This window comes from Rhinolophus ferrumequinum, chromosome 3 (genome assembly GCF_004115265.2).
Source record: "Rhinolophus ferrumequinum isolate MPI-CBG mRhiFer1 chromosome 3, mRhiFer1_v1.p, whole genome shotgun sequence".
Classification (NCBI taxonomy): Eukaryota; Metazoa; Chordata; class Mammalia; order Chiroptera; family Rhinolophidae; genus Rhinolophus; species Rhinolophus ferrumequinum.
In genome coordinates, this window is record NC_046286.1 from 12,181,469 (window position 1) to 12,202,923 (window position 21,455).

Consider the following 21,455-nt stretch of genomic DNA (forward strand, 5'->3'; position numbering starts at 1 on the left):
TTTTTAACTTCTCAGTTATTGTTGAAGGTACTATTTTTCCTACAGGTGTAGACCAGTTGACTGTTGATTTTTGCGTATTTGTGTTGTCACTAGGACTTTCTAGGCTAGATACCTTTCTTTTCTATAGCCAAATACGGCAGCCAATCCTAACATTCATCTCATGGTAAGTCGATGACATTGGATATGTTATGTGACCAAGTGTAGAGACGATAGCCCAGTACCAATCACGCTCACTTCAGCTGTAAATACATGCTTTTTAAAATTGTTGTTGATCCTGCATTATTTTCCTCTAAATGATATTTATAATGATATAGTAGACTCTCGCTAAATAAATAACTTGAATCTCTGCTGCTGCTTGTGACAATTTGCTGTTTGATTCAAGATCTTTATTTCAGATTTTATTTTTAAATGGCAGAGAGATGGGTGCATTCAGAGTACTTATGTGTTATTAATAGGTCTGATATAGATTTTGTGGCATTAATAGTCCTTCCTGGTACACATACCTCACAGGTCTCAGATATTTTAATAGAATGACCAGGGCTTTATGGTGCAGAACCGTGTGTTTCAGACTGTGTGCCACTATGTTTGGACACACAAAATTTGTGCAAAATTACTCAGTGCTATAGAAGACATATATTTTGTGTTTTATTTGCACAAGTGTTCTGGAATTTGCTACAGAGACACCAAGTGGTCAGGGTTCCAGATTTCTCCACTTCTATTAGAGCCGCTTCATTTTCATCTTTTATATATCGGATTGGAGTTCTGTGCATAAAAATACAAATGACAAAGCTACATTTGAAAAAAAGACTTTTGCTTTAAAAAAATTGTAAACTAGTATAAAACTTCAGGACTATGGGCGAAGATATCTGCAAATCATATATCTGATAAGGATCTAGTATCCAGAATATATATCGTAGAGCTCAACAACAAAAAGACAACCCAGTTAAAAAGGGGCAAAGGACTTGAATAGACATTTCTCCAAAAAAGATGTAATATAAATGATTAAGACACATGAAAACATGCTCAGCATCATTAGTCATTAGGGAAATGCAAATCAGAACCATAATGAGATACCCTAGAGTGGCTATAATAAAAAAAGGAAAATAAGTGTTGGTGAAGATGTAGAAAAATTGGAACTCTTTGTATATTGCTAGCAGGAATGCAAAATGATTCAGCGCTATGGGAAACAGTGTGGCTGTTCCTCAAAAACTTAAACAGAGAATTGCCGTATGAGCCTGTAATTGCACTCCTGGGTACATATCCAAAAGAATAGAAAACAAGTATTTAAATAAATACATGCACGCTTATGTTTGTAACCGCATTATTTACAATAGCCAAAAGGTAGAAACAGTCAAAATAACTTATCAGTGGGTAAACACATTGTGGTATGCACATACAATGTAAAAGAAAAAGAAATGAAAAGAAAGTACTGATGCATTCTACAATATGCATGAACCTCCATAACATTATGCTAAGTAAAAGCAGCTAGACACAAAAGGTCACATGTCGTATGATTCCATTTACAGGAAATATTCAGAATAGATAAATCTGTCTCCTCAGAACACAATTGTTGGTTGCCAGGGGCTGGGGAAGGGGAGAATGGGGGGAAACTGCTCAATAGGTTAAGGGGTTTTACTTTGGAGTAATAATAGAAATGTTTTGTAACTAGATAGAGGTGGTAGTGGCACATTATGAATATACTAAATACCACCGAGTTTTTCACTTTAAAATGGTTAATTTTATGTTCTGTGAATTTCACCTCAATACATTATTTTTAAAAAGAAAAACTTGAGGTCTTTGAGAGTAGACTTAAAATAGTTTTCTAAGAAAAATTGTGAATCTGCCTGCAGTTACTCTGTTGGCTTATCCTCCTACATCAGTGAAGTAGCTATCAAATCGTGCAGGCTTTGGTTAACTTCCCGAATTTTAAGAATCAGCCAGCAAGATCACCTGCCTGGCTGCAATTACATGGCCCATTCTAGAGAATATACACTCCAGCAACTTCACAGAGAGTAAAACTGCCAGACTCTGCCACATCATTCCTATTTAAGGTTTCAGTTAAGAGAAATGAAGTCTTCAAGAATAAGACTGTAAGATATTAAAAAGCTAATACTGTGTTTAGCATCTTGGTTCCCACTTAGTGAATTGATACATATCTCTGTAAGTTTTCTGTATTTTAATGCTTGAAATGGAAAAAAGCTATGTAATATTTGGAATTACATTTTTTAGTATGTCATAGAATTGTTTTTGTTGCACTGTTTTTTGATGATGTTATACATTCAGCCTGCATCTTAAGAAAAAGTCAGAAAAATCTTGATAACATACCTTGGTAGGGATAACGTTTAGACGTTCCACAGGTCTTCTCAACTCTTGGCATTTAGGGTGGGACATTTCTTCATTGTATAGGCCAGGGATCAGCAAACTATGGCCTCACCGGCCAAATTTTGTTTGCAACCTGATTGTGTTTCCTTTTGTTGAGGCTTTTGGAAAATAGAGCCAAATGTTTGGAAATAAGCCTATCTGTAGGAGCTGTATGGAAATTTGTAGGATCTGTATTCATAAGGAGGTACTATTAGTGTTTCCAGGTGGGAATTCCCGCCATTCACAGGAATTTTTTTCGCTTTTCCATTCCCAAATCCTGAGAAAAGTTGGTCTGGAAATCAGGAAAACCGGCTCCTTGGACCCAGGTGGTTGGTAATAGTAGGCGTCACTTTGTGGAACGGGCAGGAATTCCCACCTGGAAACCCTAGGTACTATCTTGTCTTCAATTTATTTTCCTACCTTTATTTTCATTTTACCTGCTTTGTACATCTATTTTTTAATTCTGTTTTATTACACTGGATGTATTCTTCAGTTGCTGTAAATCCTTTTTGGAATGAAATTTAATACAATAACAAATATTAGCTGAGTGAACAACCTCAGTGAAGATTTTTTTATCTGAAATTTTCATTTATCAATGTTGCTCTCATCTCATTTGAATGTAGATCAGTGATTATTAATAGCTAAATATTATGCTAAATACTATACTTGCCTTATCTCATTTAGTTCTCAGAACAGCTCTGTAAAGTAAATACTGCGGGTACCAGTATTTTATAGGTGCAGAAGCTTGAGTTTTAGAGAGATTAAGAAACTTGTTCAAAGTATCCCACACAGTAGGTACTGGAGCTGGGCTTTAAACCTAAATACTAATAGAATAGGTTCCAGTAATGGAACTCGTTGACAGTACATTATACTGGTTTTTAAAAACATTTAGCAGTGGAATTGTTATTTTAAGTAAAATTCTAATTTCAATATCCCAGTAATAAAACATAAAAGTAGTATTAGTAAATTTATTTTTTATAAATTGAAAGGTAGATTATTTGTTAGAAAGTCAATTCATGAAATAGGGGAGATTGTTTTTGATGATTATTCAGTTTCTAGTTTATTTCGAGTTTTAGTTGTGCCGCATGGAGAAAATCCTCATTCATATCTTATTTGCATATGAAAACAGTTAAAATCCTCATTGCAATACATATTTACATTTTAAAAATTCAGACTTTATGGAAGCGTATCACATAAAAGATGAAAGTTCTCCGTAATTCCCACTGCCCTCTCCAATATCCACAATAACCTTTTTAACAGTATGGCTTGCATTCTTCTAATTTGAAAGAAGAGTAAATCAGAGTTGAGTCACTGGCCAAAGCTTGCATTCTGTAACATAAATGTAATCACAGAACTATAATTATTAGTCACAATTGCTAATACAGCATAGGATAAAATGGTCATTTATTTACTTATTCCAGCTGACTTAACGCTGTGATAAGAGCACTTTGAGCAGAAGTCTTTCCTAGCATTTAATTTCCCATTGTACCTGAGTAGACTTGCACAGCCTAGCATCTCTTCACTGCAGAAAGAATTCTTTCTTAATCAGCGACCATTTTTCAGGAGGTTATTTAACATGTGTGCACAAAGATAGAATAAGCATCTATATTCCTAGGCCTGCCCCAAACTCGGTTAATGTAGAGGCAGAATTACCAGTTGGCGATCCCCAATATGTAATATAACACATTTGGTGTATTTTTATATTACCATTTAAAAATATATTTATATGTTTTAAAACTGATAAGTAACTCAAATAGGGAACAGCTCTCCCAGGCCCTGGGATTTTGTAGAACAGACTTAGAACACTACTGGCTTGGGTTCTCGAGAATTGACGATTGTTTTTGCCCCAGGACCATTTAATTCTTATAAATCCTGTTTACCTTAATTCTTCAGTCCTCTAAATGTCTTATGGGACATAATTGTTAGAAAAGGAATGACTATCTTAGTGAGATAATATCACCAAAAAAACTGAGTTTTGGTTATATTTTCTATTTTGGTGCAGTATGAGGTTTATATTATTACTAATATAATTTTATGAATCCCCAGGATGTACTAGTTGTAGTTTCTCCTTTTATGGGTGGTTTCACTATGTTAACAGCTTCTGAAGTCTCCATAAGAAATAGTAGTAAACCTTGCTAGTAGGATAAAAAACAAAAAATTTTTTTTGATGGGACATATAAAGCAGCCAATTGAGAAGAATTGTAGGCAACAAGTAAAACTGAAAAAGTAAGACTTCAAAAAATCTTTTTTCTTACATTCTTCAAGTCCTAGGCCCATCTCCTTTAGGAATCTTTATCCTTTTCCTCCATTCTTTTTATTCCTCTTCTCCATTTGTTTTATATCAGTTCAGTTCCACTAAGCTTATCTTTGGTGTACAAAAATTTTCTGTATCCTTATGTATATTTACAAGACTGTGCGGGTTCCCATTCCATGGTGTTGGAACACTGATCTTATTTGAGAGATGAATATAACACTACTCAGCCATTAAGCTAAGTAGCGTGTTCAGATTTCAGGTAGAGCGTTAAGATTAAAAACAATTTTGCCAACCTTGACTGACAGATACCATGATAAGCTTAGTATATGTTTATAGTAAAACTTTTTTATGTTAACCTAGAAATTCAATGATTTACTCACTGGTAAGTCTAACGTGGGACATCCCCTGTCACTTGCATACACAACCTGCCCTGCTGAGAGAAAGTAGACAAGTGAGTGATTCTCACAACACTGAGGAGCCGTTTTCTGACCTTGTTGACTTCTCCCCTTTAGAGTTCTCAAAATCAGTCTCTCCTTTGTACCTGTAAAACTAAATAGTGCTTGTCTGTCCTTAGATAACATTCCTTTGTTTATTCTGGAAATTGGGAATTAGTAGGATACTAAACTATAGAAATGGTTTAATGTTTGATTTTAAAGATCCTGGACTGCCATTCTAAAGATATTTTAGATGTATTCATTAGGCATTGGAGTGCCATTGAATATGTTGGTTCAGTTGATTCAGTAATTGGGATTATTATAAAGAAAACATTTAGGAAGCTTGATCCAATGTAATATGTAGGATCCAATTAAAGAGAAGCTGAACCAGAAAGATCAGTCAGCTTTTTACAGTAGTATTTTGAGGGGTAGAGGTAGAATGGGCAAGAGGGGAATTAATGTGCATTCAACAAGGTTACATTTTTTTTCTGTTTTTTTCAGGACCCTCTTGTGCATTTATCAGAAGATGTGATAGCAAGAACTTACAACATTTTTGCAATTATGTTTCGGTATGCAGTAGAGATACTAACCTGGGAAAAAGAAAGTGAATTGCCAGCAGATTTAGAGATGGTGTAAGTACAACCCTTTTATTTGTTTTTGTATTTACTCATACTCGATTTTAACCATTTTGGTTTTAATTGCTCATGTTAACTTTAATACATCTAGGATAGAACATCATCTTCTCTTTTTCTATAATTTCCAGCAGAATAGCAACCTTTATTTTATAATTTTAAAATATGTGTGATCCACTTAATTGGTGGAGATTTCTTCCTTGTTGGTTGGTTTGTTTAGTTGCTTTATAGCCATATTTAAGCCACATCAAGGTTCTATCACTGGTTTTAGTCACAGGCAGTTTTCTGTTTGTGTGATAAAACTGTTAATTCTACAGTTCTTTTTGTTTCAGCCATCAGATATGATTAGGGAATGAGCTCTTTGATATAAGTGAGTTTTCTGGTTTGACTAAATGCTCAAACTCAGTTTTAACCATTTTAATCCTAAACTTTCATAAAATATATTCCACACTTGGAGCTTATTTAAGTGTACTTCTAATATGTTTACCATTTATTCTTAGATTATGGAGAGGGTCGCGAACTTGGGACCAGAAAAGTGTATTCTGCCATAGCTCTAGTAAGGTCAAGGGCTGACTTTTTCATGTCAGTGTGCTTGCCTTCAGCGGCCTTCCCTTTTACTTTTAATTCTAACCAAGCTTGTTGGCATTGTTTTCATAGTTAAAGTTGAATACAAGTTGGAGTGAAGGGCATTGGTGGTGTTTCTTTTATGCTTCCTCAACAGTGTTCCAGATAATTAGTTGTGGATTAAGTGTTTTTTAATAAAATGAGGTGTTACTATAATTTTTCAGAAATGTTGAAAATGACTTAGTACCTCATGACTGTATCTTCATGTCCTTCAAGTTGGGAACCATTGATCTAAGATCCAAATTTAGACCCTGGAGAAAAGAAAAGTTTTGTTTTTATTTTTTTGTTCCATTGTAGGTTCAGGGCCACCAGCATAAAAGAGAAAAGAATCTGACTTGCTTCTCTTGTGATGTTTTCCCATCCTATGAAGTGTCATTCCATCTACCCAGAAACCTGAATCACCGATATCCATTTAGATTTCAAGTCCAGCTGGTTCTCCTTCTTTTAAATTGTTCTACTTGTGTTCATCTCCATTCCTGCTGTCCCGGTCCCGATTATGTTCATTTCGCCCTCAGATAACATGGCCCCCTAAGTGTACTGCCACGTCCACCCTCGTCCCTCACGAGTCATTCTCCGCGCTGGAAGGCAAACTGACCGCATGTCCTATTCAAATCCTTGATTGTGCTTAGGATGGCAAAACCAGAATCCGTTCAAGGCCTTTAAGACTCCTGCCTCTCTGCAGCCTAATGCCCTCCTCCCTGTGCCCCAGCTCCCAGTGTTTACCCTTGCCACCTCAGGACCTTTGCCTTCACCTTCCTCTGGCCCAGGGTTTCTCAGGCTCGGCACTGTTGCCATTTTCAGCCAGATTAACTCTTTACTATGGGTACTGACCGGTGGGTGTAGCCTAATAAGCAGCATGCCTAGCCCGTACCCACTGGATGCCAGTGGCGTTCCCATCCCGGGCATGACAACCGAAACTGCCTCCAGCCATTGCCACATGGTCAGCTATGGGGGATGGAGAACTGCCTCCTGTTAAGAACCACTGACAGCCAGTTCTGACTTCGGGTCTCAGGTTACTTCCTTAGCAATTCTTTGAACTGCGAGACCCGGTTTACCTTGCTGTAGCATCCTACTCTTGCTAAAAGCCAGTTCACATAGAATTATACGGCCAGTATCTGTCTTCCTCTCCAGACGGTAATGTGTGTCATAGAGACGGGGACCATGGATGACTTTGTTACAGATACGTAGCCAGTACATTCCCTAGAACAAAGTATGTTCTTAATAAATCAGCCTGGAGCAAGGTAACGTGCAAATAGACAATATATCATTAATGTTTCATCCCACAGAGAGAAGAGTGACACCTACTACTGCATGCTGTTTAATGATGAGGTTCATACCTATGAACAAGTTATTTATACTCTTCAGAAGGCAGTTAATTGTACACAAAAAGAAGCCATTGGCTTTGCAACTACAGTAGATCGAGATGTAAGTAATTTCATTATATTGATGTCACATAATAAATTGAACTTTTGTTATAGACAAGTTGTCCCAGGATGTTGAATTAAGTTATGTATATTTAGGCTATTTTTTTTTATTTCATTTGAATATTGGCCCAAATTTATATTGGGTATAACTGTAAGCTATTATCAGATAGAAAGTTTAGGATAGATCAGATAGAAAGTAGGTGCAGTTGTCCTCATTCTACCCAGTGATTAGAAATATTCAGTTATGAAAATAGAAATTACAGTAGTTTAAGTACTATGCTTTATAAGAAAGAAAAATTGTAGCAGCCTAGATGAGTAAATTTTTGTTGTTCAGCAAATACATTTATTAATGGCTTGGAAATGTTGGGATAGCTTTGAAGGAAAATTACTTATTTTTCATCAGTAAATAGAATAAATGTTGTAAATACTAAAAATTGACTGGAGATGTGCTCAAATATGTTTGTTTACTTATTCAAAAGTTATTAATACTGATGGGGCAGCTGGGTGCCTCAATTGGTTAGAGCGCAGTGCTCTTAACTGCAAGGTTGCCAGTTATCTCCCACATGGGCCAGTGAGCTGCGCCCTCCACAACTAGATTGAAGACAACAAGCTGCCGCTGAGCTTCCAGAGGGGTGGCCGCATGGCTCAGTTGGTTAGAGCACGGGCTCTCAACAACAAGGTTGCTGGTTCAGTTCCCTCATGGGATGGTGGGCTGTGCCCCCTGCAACTAAAGATTGAAAACGGTGACTGGACTTGGAGCTGAGCTGCGCCCTCCACAAGTAGATTGAAGGACAACGACTTGGAGCTGATGGGCCCTGGAGAAACACGCTGTTCCCCAGTATCCCCCAATAAAATTTACTTTTAAAAAAAAGTTATTAATACTGAATATAATATTTTTACAATTTTAAATATCTGTATTTACAGGGACGTAGGTCTGTTCGATATGGAGAGTTCCAGTATTGTGAACAAGCAAAATCAGTAATTGTGGTAAGTAATATTAAAAACATGTCTACACTATTATTTTCTATTAGTTTAAAACTAGTTTATATCTTGACATTTATGAAACCATTTTTCTGCATTCATGAACGTGAAGCCAACACCAGCCAAAAATGACATTCAAAGATATGTTTCTTGAGCATTGCATTATTGGTTTATCTAGTTTTTTAAAGCTGTATAAGATTGACGTAGAAAATGAATATTTAGATGAGATGTATATTTTCTACCTTCCTAATTCTCTATCAGAGATGTCTTAGAAAGTTTTTTTGCTTTTTGTCCTGTTTTGTTTTTGATAGGGTTTCATGTTACTTTTTAGGAATTAAATTGGCCTTTAGCACCAAGATTAGAATTCAAGGGAAGGTGTTTCTTGGTACCTTATAGCAAGGTATGCTGCAAATTTTAATAATATTTAGTATACATATTTCTCTGAAAGAAAACTTCCCCACATTTAGATTTATTTTTAAAAATTAGAACTTATTATTTTTAACTATCCCATGTAACTGCATTTTTTGTAGATATCCTTTTTAAAAAATAATGCTATATATTGTTAAACATTTTAAATATGCAGATAAAAGTAGAGATAATACAATGAACACATTACAATTTGCCCACATTATATACATTATTTTCTTCATACTTATTTTAAATAAAATAGTATTAGAGGTCCCATACTTATTATAAATAAAATAGTATAAATAAACGTATTATCCCTTAATCCCATTTCATTTCCTCCTTCCCTAGAGATACTTTAATTAATTCATTTTTTCATTCTTATGCATACCTTTATACTTTATCTATTAAATGTCTGTCAATATTATAGGTCTTTAAACATTATATAACAATATTGATACTGAATGTATTATACTGCAATGTCTTTTCGTGTCAATATTGTTTCTAGGTTTATCTGTGTTGACATGTACCTGTAAAGTATGCCATTGATGGCTATTCCATGATTTTTCCATTCTCCTGTTGATGGAGTCCTGCTGTGCACTCCAGCAGTCCTGCTGTGAACAATATTTTGTCCCCTTGTTGCATATGTGTAAAAGTTTCTCTAGGATTTATACCAAAAATGGAATTTCTGAGTTGTTAAGAGTATGAGCATTTTCAGCTTTGTTAGATTTTGCCAAATTACTAGCCTCCAAAATGATAGTACAATATACATTCCCACCAGCGGTATAATTTTAGCCAGTCTGATGTGTGTGAATGGCATCTTGTCAGCTAAATTTGCATTTCTTTGATTGCTAAGTATCTTATTTCATGAATTTATTGTATTGGTCACGTAAGTGTTCTGTTTTGTGAATTTCCTATTCGGACCTTTTACCCATATTTTTCTGTTGGGTTGTCTTTTTTTTTTTTTATTTGTAAAGTTAATCTGAATTTTGATCTTCTGTTGCAAATATCTTTTCCCAATATGTGACTTATTTTAAGTTTGTTTCTGGTGCCTCTCATTGAGCAAAAGCTTTAAATTTTAATGTAGCAAAATATATCTCTTTGATTTGTACATTTTGTGTCTTAGGAAATTCTTCCTTGTTGTCTGGACATAATTGAATTTAATAATGCATCAGAAACTATACTGTGGTCGTGTAAAAGAATATTCCCATTCTTAGGAATGTACACTGAAGTGTTTAGGGAGAAGGGGACATGATGCATATAACACACAATGGTTCATTTTTTTTTTTAAAGGAGTGTGTGTGTATGTGTGTATATGTCTGTGTATGGAGAAGGTAATGTGCAAATGATAAAGCAATTGCAAAGAAATGTTTATAATAGATAAATCTGGGTAAAGGAAAGGGTATTTTTTTTTTTCTTTTCATTGTTCCTTTGTAATTTCTTATATGTTTAGGAGTGTTGTTTCAATTTTTCCTTTTTTAAAAAATTAGTGTTTGTAATCTCTGGTGGTGTTTGCATAGATACATTCATAATATAGAATAGAAAGACCTGAAATAGATATTAATATCAGGAAAATCTAGGAAACTGCAGGTACATTCTAAGGGAGGAGGAGAGCTTCTTAACCAAGGAGAGCGTCTTAGAACCCGAGGAATTAGAAAATTATTTCTAACACATATTTTTTGGCTCAATTAAAAAAAAAAAAAAAGGCATAGCAAAATATTCCATAAAAACAGTAGACAAATAATAGATTTGAAAATTTTATTTCTAACACATAGGGTAGACATTTAATGTTTATGATAAACAGTATTCATAGATTATCAAGTAGGAAACAAATAACAAAACAGAAAAATGGTCATAAGATATGAAAAAGTAATCACAACAGAGGAAATGTAGGTGGTCTATATATATGAAATGAGACACAAACTCAATAGTAATCAGTAAAATGACAGGATTTCATACCCATCAGAATGGAGAAATTAGAGTGATAAAATACCTTGCTGGTAGAGATTCAGAGGATAGAATACTTGGATAAAAATAAATTGCTACAGCATTTTTGGAAAACAGTATAGTAGCATCTATTAAAATTTTACCTTTCCTAGTAATTTATATATCCCATAGAAATAAGCACCAGTAAGTGTGTGTACAAAGATGTTTAGTACTGCTTTTTTTGTAGTCACAGGAGACTGAAAACAAAGGGAATATGAATGCCCTTCTCTAGAGGATGTTTGAATAAATCCACACCACAGAATATTACGAGTCATTAACCAAAAAAATCGGTTAACGCAAAGATGCACAAGAGTATGTATAGTATCCCATTTTTGTAAATCGAAAATCTTTATTAATGTATACATATATAATATATAGAGATGGAGAAAATATGCAAAGATGTACTGTGTTAATGTGGGTTATGGAAATAGGATAAATGGGGGGAGGGTAGAAAGATGATCCAAACAAAAAAATAAAAGGGGGAAACCTTAATGTTAAATAAGTTTTGATAGACTTAAATAAACGTTTCTCCAAAGAAGATATACGAATTACCAATAAGCACATGAAAACATGCTCAACATTACTAATCATTAGGGAATGCAAAGAAAACCACAATGAGATACCACCTGTACCCATTAGGACGGCTATTATAAACAAAGTAAAAATAATAACAGTTTGTAGTTAGATCAAATGAAAATACTAACTTTTTTCTATAAAATAGTCTTTTAAAGTTTGTTTTTTTCATCCTGCCATTTCTTTTTAAGAGAAATACCAGTAGACAGACAAAGCCACTCAAAGTTCAAGTTATGCATTCGTCTATTGTCGCACATCAGAATTTTGGTTTGAAAATTTTGTCTTGGCTGGGAAGTGTTATTGGATATTCAGGTAGGTTCATAAAAGCTTGTGCTAAGTGACTTAAAAATGCACTCATATGCCCTTGCAAAACTGTTTTGGAAAAAATATCAAGTGGGATAATTTCTTGCTTTAATGTCACATTTTAAAATATAATACCTTCTCAGAATATCTTTATACAGAAAAACCTGTTTCCCAAATTTTGCCCATAGGATTTTTCTATATGCATACAACAATTTTGTGTTCAAATAAATGCAGGAAACATTGGGTTTTAACAATTATAAATGACTTTAATATGTTTATAAAATCTAAATCTCACAAACTTGATTAAAGAACCATTTTTTTCACAGAGCATCCTTTGGTCTCTTTCACTTAAGAAGCTGGAAAATGCTACTGTAAATAAATCCTAAATGGTTAGCTCCTTAAAGGATGAAACACTAATATTGATATCTTTGTTTTGACTCCCACATCTTTTGGTTCCCAATAATTTACAACTCTGAAAATTTGTAAATTTGAAGTTACTGATTTAGTGTTTAGTTTTTCCACAATCTACAAATTAGATAATCTGTTTAATGTAATGATTGCAGAATTAAGAACCCTCATGTCCAATGCCAAAAATACACGTTTGGTGTATAACACTAAAGAGTAAAATAGGAATAGATCAAAGCCATCTGTCATGCTGTTCCTCAGGCAAGAGAGGTGGTTTGGATAACTGACATTCTGATATTTACTATAAAGAAAATTTCTGAAACATGTATTGAATGGCTATTAGAAAGAGCTTTGCCACCCTGAACTGACAGGTAAAAATATGGAGGTATGGAAATGGAGAACATGTTTGCTTGCCTCATAAATTTGTCTTTTCAGTTATTTTTCTTACCTCATTTTTTTTAAGTTTTGGTGTTTTCCATTTGGATACCTGTATGCCAAGTGTTGTGCTACAGTAAAATTACTCCATTTTCTTTCCTGATTATTTTGCATGCTTGTAGAAGACAAAAAAAAAAGTGATTTTTAATTATAAAGTAATAAAACAAAAGGTTTTAAAGTTTTGGTTATGTTAATACTTGCATTAATATTTAAAGAACTTTTTTTTTTAAGTTTAGCATTTAGAGGATGTAGGAATTTGTCTTCAAGAGCCCCTCACATAGTACCCCTTTGCCCCGAAAATAAGACCTAGCCAGACAATCAGGTCTAATGCATCTTTTGGAGCAAAAATTGATATAAGACCCGGTCTTGTTTTACTATAAGATAAGACCAGGTCTTATATCAATTTTTGCTCCAAAAGACGACCCAGTCTTATTTTACTGTAAGATAAGTCCGGGTCTTATATTAATTTTTGCTCCAAAAGATACATTAGAACTGATTGTCCAGCTAGGTCTTATTTTCGGGAAACACAGTAGGTACACATAGGTAGGTACACAGTGAATTTTTGTTGAATAAATGAAGAACATTTTGCATAGCATTAATAAAAAGTGCTGGTATATAGTATATCTCAGAGATCATGCATTCTCTTAAATGGTAGCACAATTTTATATCTCCCTTCAGTTGTCATGGGGTATATATAATTTTACTGCAATATGATTTGATTAGCATCGGTGCCTGAAAAATAATGTTCGTTTCAATGGTTTTTGGAACTTAGCTCTTCAAATTCTTTACAGCATAAGAGGTCACTGCCTTTGTGATAGACATGTATTTTGATGAAGTTAGAGTTGGTGTATAATGCAAGATTTGGAACTTCTCTTCCTTTTTATGAAAATGTTAGTAAAATATTTATTTTAAATGTTTACTTTTTCTGAATAAATTTGACCTTTAATAACAGGTACAATTATAGATCTATTTGAACATTTCTACTAAAATGTCATTTTATTTTAATGTTGGAAGTTACTATTTTCATGATTACTTTTCTTCCTGTTTTAAGATGGCCTTCGCCGAATTTTATGTCAAGTTGGTTTACAAGAAGGGCCAGATGGTGAAAACTCTTCTCTTGTGGACAGATTGATGCTTAATGATTCCAAATTGTGGAAAGGTGAGTCTCTTAATTACTTTCAAGCTATAGAGGAACTTACATAGGTAATTGGGATATTAAAAGTTTTTTTTATTCCTTTGGGCAGGTATTTAATGTATTTATGGTTTTTAGAATTAGCACATGCAGTTTCAGTCTTTAAAAAAGCAGACAGATTGTGGGGTCCATGACCCAAATTAAATAGCCTTTATATTTTGTTAGAAAACTATATTTAGAGGGGCTGATTTTTTGTTTGTTTATTTTTAAGAAGTAGATTACAAATATTTTATACTAAGGAACACAAGTAGAGTTTTGCTCTGAAGACTTACAGTTGGTCATGTAAAGACTTTGGAAATGTAATTTAAGCTTGTTTGATACGTCCTTATCTTAACATCTGCTTTTTGTGAAAGGTGCTAGAAGTGTGTATCATCAGTTGTTCATGAGCAGTCTACTTATGGATTTGAAATACAAGAAACTGTTTGCTGTTCGATTTGCAAAGGTAACTAGTTTCTCAGTTTTGAAGATTTAACAAAATAGATTATATACAGAGTAACTGTAGCCCATGATCATATCAAGGCTCTGTAAAGTTAGCAGCTAATAGTAATATGTCATTGTGTTGATTTTAAATTCTAAGAAACTTCAAAAATGATCTTTTTATCAATAGAATAAAAATCTTAACAGTGAGGCTTTTCTTGTCCATCATCTGCCGTGATAATACGAATATCCATCTAGACAGTGTGTATGATATGAAATGATAAATGGAGAATTTAAACCTAGTTCATTGTGAATTATGGTTTTATTCCTATTAAGATTTGTATAAAGAAGGGATAATTTTAGATGAAATGGCATGTATATTTGGATGTGATTTAGGAATCATGAACTGTAGGTTGTTGATATTGTTGAATTATGTTCTTCCTTTTTAGCAGCATGTGATTACGCTAACTACCTATTTTTTATTTATTTATTTATTTATTTATTTATTTTTATTCACCTAAGTTAGGAGTTCTTAACCAAGATAATGTGTAAGAACGTTTCGGGACCTCTTTCAAGATACATGTGTTTGTGTTCTATTCTCAAACCGTCTAAAGCAGATTCACCAAAAATGGGGCCCAAGCATGTGTACTTTGAAAGAGCCATCAGTGATTCTGATATGTATCCAGAAGTAATACAAGTCTGGTTCCATCAGAGACAGTATAGAGCTACGTGGTTTAACTCCACCTCTGTACAACGACATCCCAGGATTTTAGTAGCTGTTACTCCTGTTTCAGCTCGTAAACTGCCATTTGTGTTTGAGAAGCTTGTCTAGTGAATCCATATTTATACTGAATTTAATTGGTAGAAATCCTTCCAGTTGTCATTCCGTATGGTGTTACCTTCTTGACTCCTCCAACACTGACTTCTCATTATAACCCTTAAACATTTGCTCAATGTGGATTAGAGGTGAATCTCCCCCTTGTTGTTTAGAATTACCAGCAGTTGCAGAGAGATTTTATGGAGGATGATCACGAGCGAGCAGTGTCCGTGACTGCTCTGTCTGTCCAGTTCTTCACCGCACCTACTCTGGTGAGTAGTGCCTGCATTTTCTTTGTAACTGATAGTTGGCACCCCTTGCCTTTTTTTGCCTTCTTAATAGAACTATGAGCGTTTGCAGAGTGATTATGTGACAGATGACCACGACAGAGAGTTTTCAGTCGCAGACCTCTCGGTTCAGATATTCACAGTTCCTTCACTTGTAAGTACTGAAAGATTAAGAAGAACATTTTTGTTTTCCATTAACAGAAGTAAAGCCCTAAAATAATAAGAGAACTAAGATCTGTATATTCCTGAAGAGAATAATATTTTATTAACGGGCGATCAGACTTCAGACACCTACAACCATACTAGAATATATCCTCGAATAATGTAATCTGCAAGGGAAAAGTCGTTTACCTTAATCTGTACTTTCTCATCTTAATCTGTACTTTCTCATAGTACTTTCCTGAGGTTTTGAACCAGTGAGTTAAAATTAAGCTGATTGGTTTAACAAATTTATCCATTAGAAACAGACAGCATGTTATATGTAATTTCACATTTTGAGAAGCCCCCTTCCCCCTAAAAAGGAAAGGGGTAGCTAAGACAACTGAATCATGATTGTTAGGTAGCCTTGTGCTAAGTTCCACTAGTTGCTCCAGAAGCATCACTGTTGTAGTACAATTCAGTAATTAAAATACATTTCATTTGTTTAACAAAAATTTGTTGAACACCTGTTATTTATTGGACACAGTTCTAGGCTTTGGGAATGCAGTGGTGAACAAAAACAGATGTGGTCCTTGCCCTCAGGGAACTTAAAATAGTGGGAAAGACTCACACAAATGGTTAATTAAAATTAGAATGAAAACTGAAGAATTTGGTTGTTTTGAGAGGGAATGATAGAGAGATCTGACCTTTTCCCACATTCAAAGAGGGATTCTCTGAGGACCTTTCTTCAGGTTTGTGAAGGGAAGTCTATGCAGAAGGACCGGCACTTAAGTCCTGTAGGAGGGACGTTCCTATGGGCAGGTATTTAATGTTTACGGTTTTTAGAATTAGCACATGCAGCCTTAGTCTTTAAAAAAACAGATTGTGGGGTCCCTGACCCCAATTAAATAGCCTTTATGTTTTCTTAGAAAACTATATTTAGAAAAGCTGATTTTTGTTTGTTTTTAAGAAGCAGATTACAACTATTTTATACTAAGGAACACATGTAGAGTTTTGCTCTAAAGACTTAAAATATAATTGATCATATAAAGACTTCGGAAATTGTAATTTAGGCTTGTTTGATACGTTCTTATGTTAACAAGTGCTTTTTTGTAAAAGGTGCTAGAAATGTGTCATCAGTTGTTCATAAAATGAGACCAGAAACGCAGGCATGGGCCAAACTATAGATTTAAGATTATTCTACAGTTATTTTACTAACAAGGTATATTCTCTATGGTGTGTGTGTGTGTGTGTTTGTGTGTGTGTGTTTTCCCCAGGATACTTTTATGTTCAAGGATATATTCTAGTACAGTTGAATCTCTGAAGTCTGTTTTTCCCATTAATGAAATATTATTATAGGCCAGTTAAGGATTTTTGGTTTTTAGGAGCACGGGAGGGCATTGAAGAATTTGAAATGCTACTTACATGGTCACGTTTGTGATTGTTATAAGATCACGCTGTTTGTAAGTTTGGAGAACAAATTGGTGGAGGGCAAAACTGAATGTGGGGGACCTAATCAGAAGCTAATGCGGTGATCCAGACAGAAACTGATGGTAACTGGAACTGGGATTGTGGCAGTGGACATGAGAGTCGTGAGGGATACTTAGGCAGTAAAATCTATGATAGAACAAGCCAGATGTTGCCTTTGAGGGATATTGGGTTTGGTGAAGATTGGCTTTAGGGTTTTAGGGAAAGGTATAAAGATGATTCTTTGGTTTTTAACTTGTCTCCAAGTGAATGAATGCTGTGCCATTTGCACAGGGAGTTTTGGAGAATGAATAGGATTTGTGATGAGGGAGAACAGTGCTTTCGATTTAGTCGGGGATAAGTTTGAGAAGCCTCTGAGACAATCCCAAGTTTATTCAAATCTGTGTTTCTCTCCTCCATTCATCTTTTTGTTCCTTTCCATGCCAGTACCCAGTTTTAATAATTTTAGTTTAATATTCCATTTTGATATCTTACAGAGCTAAATCTTTCATTATTCTTTTCCAAAATTTTCTTAATTATTTTTAGGCCTTTTTTTAAAACATGAACTAAAATCACTTTGTCAGTTTCCCAAAAAAAGAACCACACTAGGAATACTGAAGAGGTACACATATTTATAGATAATTTGGGAAGAACTGGTTATCTTTGCAATATTGAATACCCTCATCTAGGAACATAGTTTGTTCTCATTTATTCAGTGCTATTTTATGCTCTTAGTAAAACCTTCATAGTTCTCTTGTTATGGAGTCTTATACATTTTTAAATTAAATTTATCTGTTTTATATTTTTGATGTACACAATTATTCACATTTTAATTCTGGTTATAGCTACTTATATAGGAAAATTACTGATTTTTATATATCCATCTTGTATCTGTGTGGCCCTTTTATTAACATTTTTTTCTAGTATTTTGTGTTCATTCCTTGGAATTTCTAGTAATCTGCAAATAATTTTTTTTCTAATATTTCAATTTTTTTTTGTTTCTTGTCTGACTTCTTTAGAAACACTAGAAAAATAGTGTATATATTCATTTATTCAAAACATATTTATTTAACACTTTTATTAACTAGGCACTGTTTGGGGCTCTGGGACTAAATACAGGAGTGAACAAAACAGAGAAAAATCCCTGTTCCTATGGAATTTATAGTCTAATTGGGGACAGGTACACAAACATACATACTATTTATTATGAATCAGGTGTTGGTAAGTGCTATGAAGTATGACGCAGGCTAAGGGGATAGAGAGTGACAGTAGAGGGATCATATTTCATACAAGGTTATCAGAAAAGGCCTCTCAGAGAGATGGTTTGAACAGAGACCTGAAGGAAGTGAGAGAGTAAGTGGTGTGACTAACTGGTGGAAGATCCCCCTGAGCAGGGGGAACAGGAAGTACACAGTTCTAAGATGAATGTACACTTGGCGTTTTGGAAGAAAGAACCCAAAACAGGTTAGTGTTGCAGAGTGAGTGGGGAGAATGGTCAGTGAGGTCATTGAGTTTGGGGGTAGGGGTGAAGGTGGGAGTTGGCAGTGCCAGACCTCGAAGGCCATTGTAATAACAACTTGGGTCTTTTGTATAAAGAAAGTAGAAAAGGAGAAATAATAAGAGCAGAAGTTAATACAAGTAAATGTACAAAAGGGAAAAATCAACTAAAAGTTGGTATTTTGAAAAAACCAGAAAAAGAGATTAGATTGCTAGAAAGACTACTTAGAAAAACAGAAAATTTAAAATTTAAACAAAAAACTACAGATCTTACAGATGTTAAATACAAATTAAGACAATACTAAGACCAACTTAATAAAATTAGAAATGTGGATAAAATAAATAAATTCCTAAGAAAAACCACAGGTTATTAAAAGAGAAGTAATACAAAATTTTAATTAGTATATAAAAATCTTCTCACAAATCCTCAGGCCCAAATGTCTACACTGAGGAATTCTTCCAAATATTTAAGAAAGAGATAACACCTGTTACATCAGAAGACAAAGAGAATGTACTTGTTGATTTGAGTCCTCTGTAATCTTGATACCAAAACTCAACAATGCAATTACAAGAAAAGAAAAATACTGTCTAATCTCTCTCACAAATGAGTTTATGCAGATTAAATCAAGCAATATAGAAGAAGGATAATACATCACAATCAAGTTTGGTTTATTTCGTTAGTGCAAGAATAGTCAACATTTGGGGGGAAAAATCAACTGGCATAATTCACCTTATTAACAGACCCAAAAAAAGGGGGAAAAATCATGTCAAATGCTTTTCCTGAATTCATGAAAATTAAACACTTACTCATGATTTAAAACAAAAAAATACCTCACAGCAAACTAGAAATGAAAAAGAACTTTTTTAATTTGATAGAGTACCTGGACGCAAAACAAAGTAAAAAACGAAAGCAAACATTATGTTTAATAATGAAATATTAAAAGCTTTTCCCCTGAGATCAAGAAAGAGAAAGACTCTTTTTTAAAATTTTTTTATTTATTTATTATTATTATTTTTTAAAGATTTTATTGGGGAAGGGGAACAGGACTTTATTGGGGAACAGTGTGTACTTCCAGGGCTTTTCTCCAGTCAAGTTGTTGTCCTTTCAATCTTAGTTGTGGAGGGTGCCGTTCAGCTTCAAGTTGTTCTTTCAGTCTTAGTTGTGGAGGGCGCAGCTCAGCTTCAGATCCAATTGCCCTTGTTGCAGGGGGCGCTGCCCACCATCCCTTGCGGGACTCCAGGAATTGAACTGGCAACCTTGTGGTTGAGAGCCCACTGGCACATGTGGGAATCAAACCGGCAGCCTTCGGAATTAGGAGCTCTAACCTAACCACCTGAGCCAGCGGGCTGGCCCCATGAGAAAGATTCTTGCTTTTATTCACCACTTGGTGACCGACATTCCTTCTGTAATTTCTTGAGATATTTAGATCATTGACTTTCAGCCTTTCTTTTGTGATAAGTGCATTTAAGGCTTAAGTTTCCATCTAAGCATAATTTTTTTAGTTACATCCCACAATTTTATTATGTCATATTTTCATTATTCAGTTCATAAAACTAATTTCCTATGTGATTTCTTCTTTGACCCATTTTTTCTTCTTTGTGATTATACTTCTTAGAAGTATATTGCTAAATTTCAAAACATTTGGACATTTTCTAATTATTTTGTTATGAATTTCTGGCTTAATTTCACTGTGGTCAGAGAACATACTCTGATTTCAGTCCTTTGGAATTTGTTGAGCCTTGCTTTATAGCCCAGAATGTTTACAGTTTTGGTAAATATTCAATGTGGACTTGAAAATAATTGGTTGCAGTATTTATATATGTCACTTAGGTCAAGTTTATTCACTTTCATTATGTAAGTCGTTTATATACATACTAATTTTTTGTCTACTCGTTCTATCAGCTGTTGAAGCATGTTAATAGTCTCCCACAATGATTGTTGATTTGTCTTTCTCCTCAGTTTTTGCTTCATATATCTTAAAGCTATGTGATTGAATGTATACAAATTTAGAAATGTGCTTTCCAGATAGAGCGTTTTTATCATTATAAATATCTCTTTTCAACTCAAATTATACTTCTGACCTTGAAGTCTAATTTGTCTGATACTATAACAACAACTGGTTTCTTTTGGTTAGTATTTGCATACTATGTCTCTTCCATTGTTGTATTTTTAACTTTTCTGTACCCTTCCTTATATTTAAGTTATTGCTTATAAAAAGCATGTTTTTGGGTTTTGTTGTTAATCCAATCTGACACTTAATATTTTACTTAGATTTCTGCTCTTTTAATATATTTACTCATATATTTGGCTTTATCTGTATCACTATGATTTTTTTTCTGTTTGGCCCACCTATTTTGTTTCTTGTTCTCTCTTTACCTTCTTTTGGATTAAATATTTATTATTTCACTTTCCCCCTTTGTTGTTAGTTGTGTATTCACTTAATACTTTTAAGGGTATCTAGAGCAGTTTTACTCAATGTCAGTTAATGAAAAGATAAACAGTTTGTACTAGAATGCAAATTACCACACTGCTGCTTTCAGCAAAAATCTTGTTATGAAACAAGTGTCAGCTCAACGAAACTGTTGTAAATAGTTGATTTACCTTCTTGTGCAAACTTCTCGTCACAGCTGGCAATAAGCAGTTTACAGGCTGCTGGTCTATGGACCATGCTTTGAGTAGCACTGCTCCAGACGTTATGGCATACATCCATGCTTGACTTACCGTAGTCAAGCCATGTTTCAGCCTCTCCAGGGTGGAAGTCCAGGCTCCCCACTCGGCCTTTGCCAGTGTTGGTGGGGATGGAGCCACAATTTGTTTCTGTA

General features: G+C 34.3%; 1 protein-coding gene across 5 annotated transcripts in view; it reads left to right on the forward strand.

Moving 5' to 3' along the window:
* UBR2 (ubiquitin protein ligase E3 component n-recognin 2) overlaps positions 1–21,455 on the forward strand; it is a 107,554-nt gene that overhangs the window by 30,348 nt on the left and 55,751 nt on the right. For 4 of the 5 annotated variants that reach the window (XR_004422003.1, XM_033096844.1, XM_033096828.1 and 1 more), the window contains 7 exons: positions 5,551–5,681; positions 7,592–7,730; positions 8,654–8,716; positions 11,866–11,986; positions 13,869–13,976; positions 14,363–14,451; positions 15,586–15,684. Coding sequence is in view for 4 of the 5 variants with exons in the window: in XM_033096844.1 (XP_032952735.1) it covers positions 5,551–5,681; positions 7,592–7,730; positions 8,654–8,716; positions 11,866–11,986; positions 13,869–13,976; positions 14,363–14,451; positions 15,586–15,684 (750 nt within the window). In the remaining variant the exon portion in view is untranslated. Of the gene's footprint in view, positions 1–5,550; positions 5,682–7,591; positions 7,731–8,653; positions 8,717–11,865; positions 11,987–13,868; positions 13,977–14,362; positions 14,452–15,416; positions 15,516–15,585; positions 15,685–21,455 lie in introns of all 5 variants that reach the window. The other variant, XM_033096838.1, reaches the window with a different exon arrangement.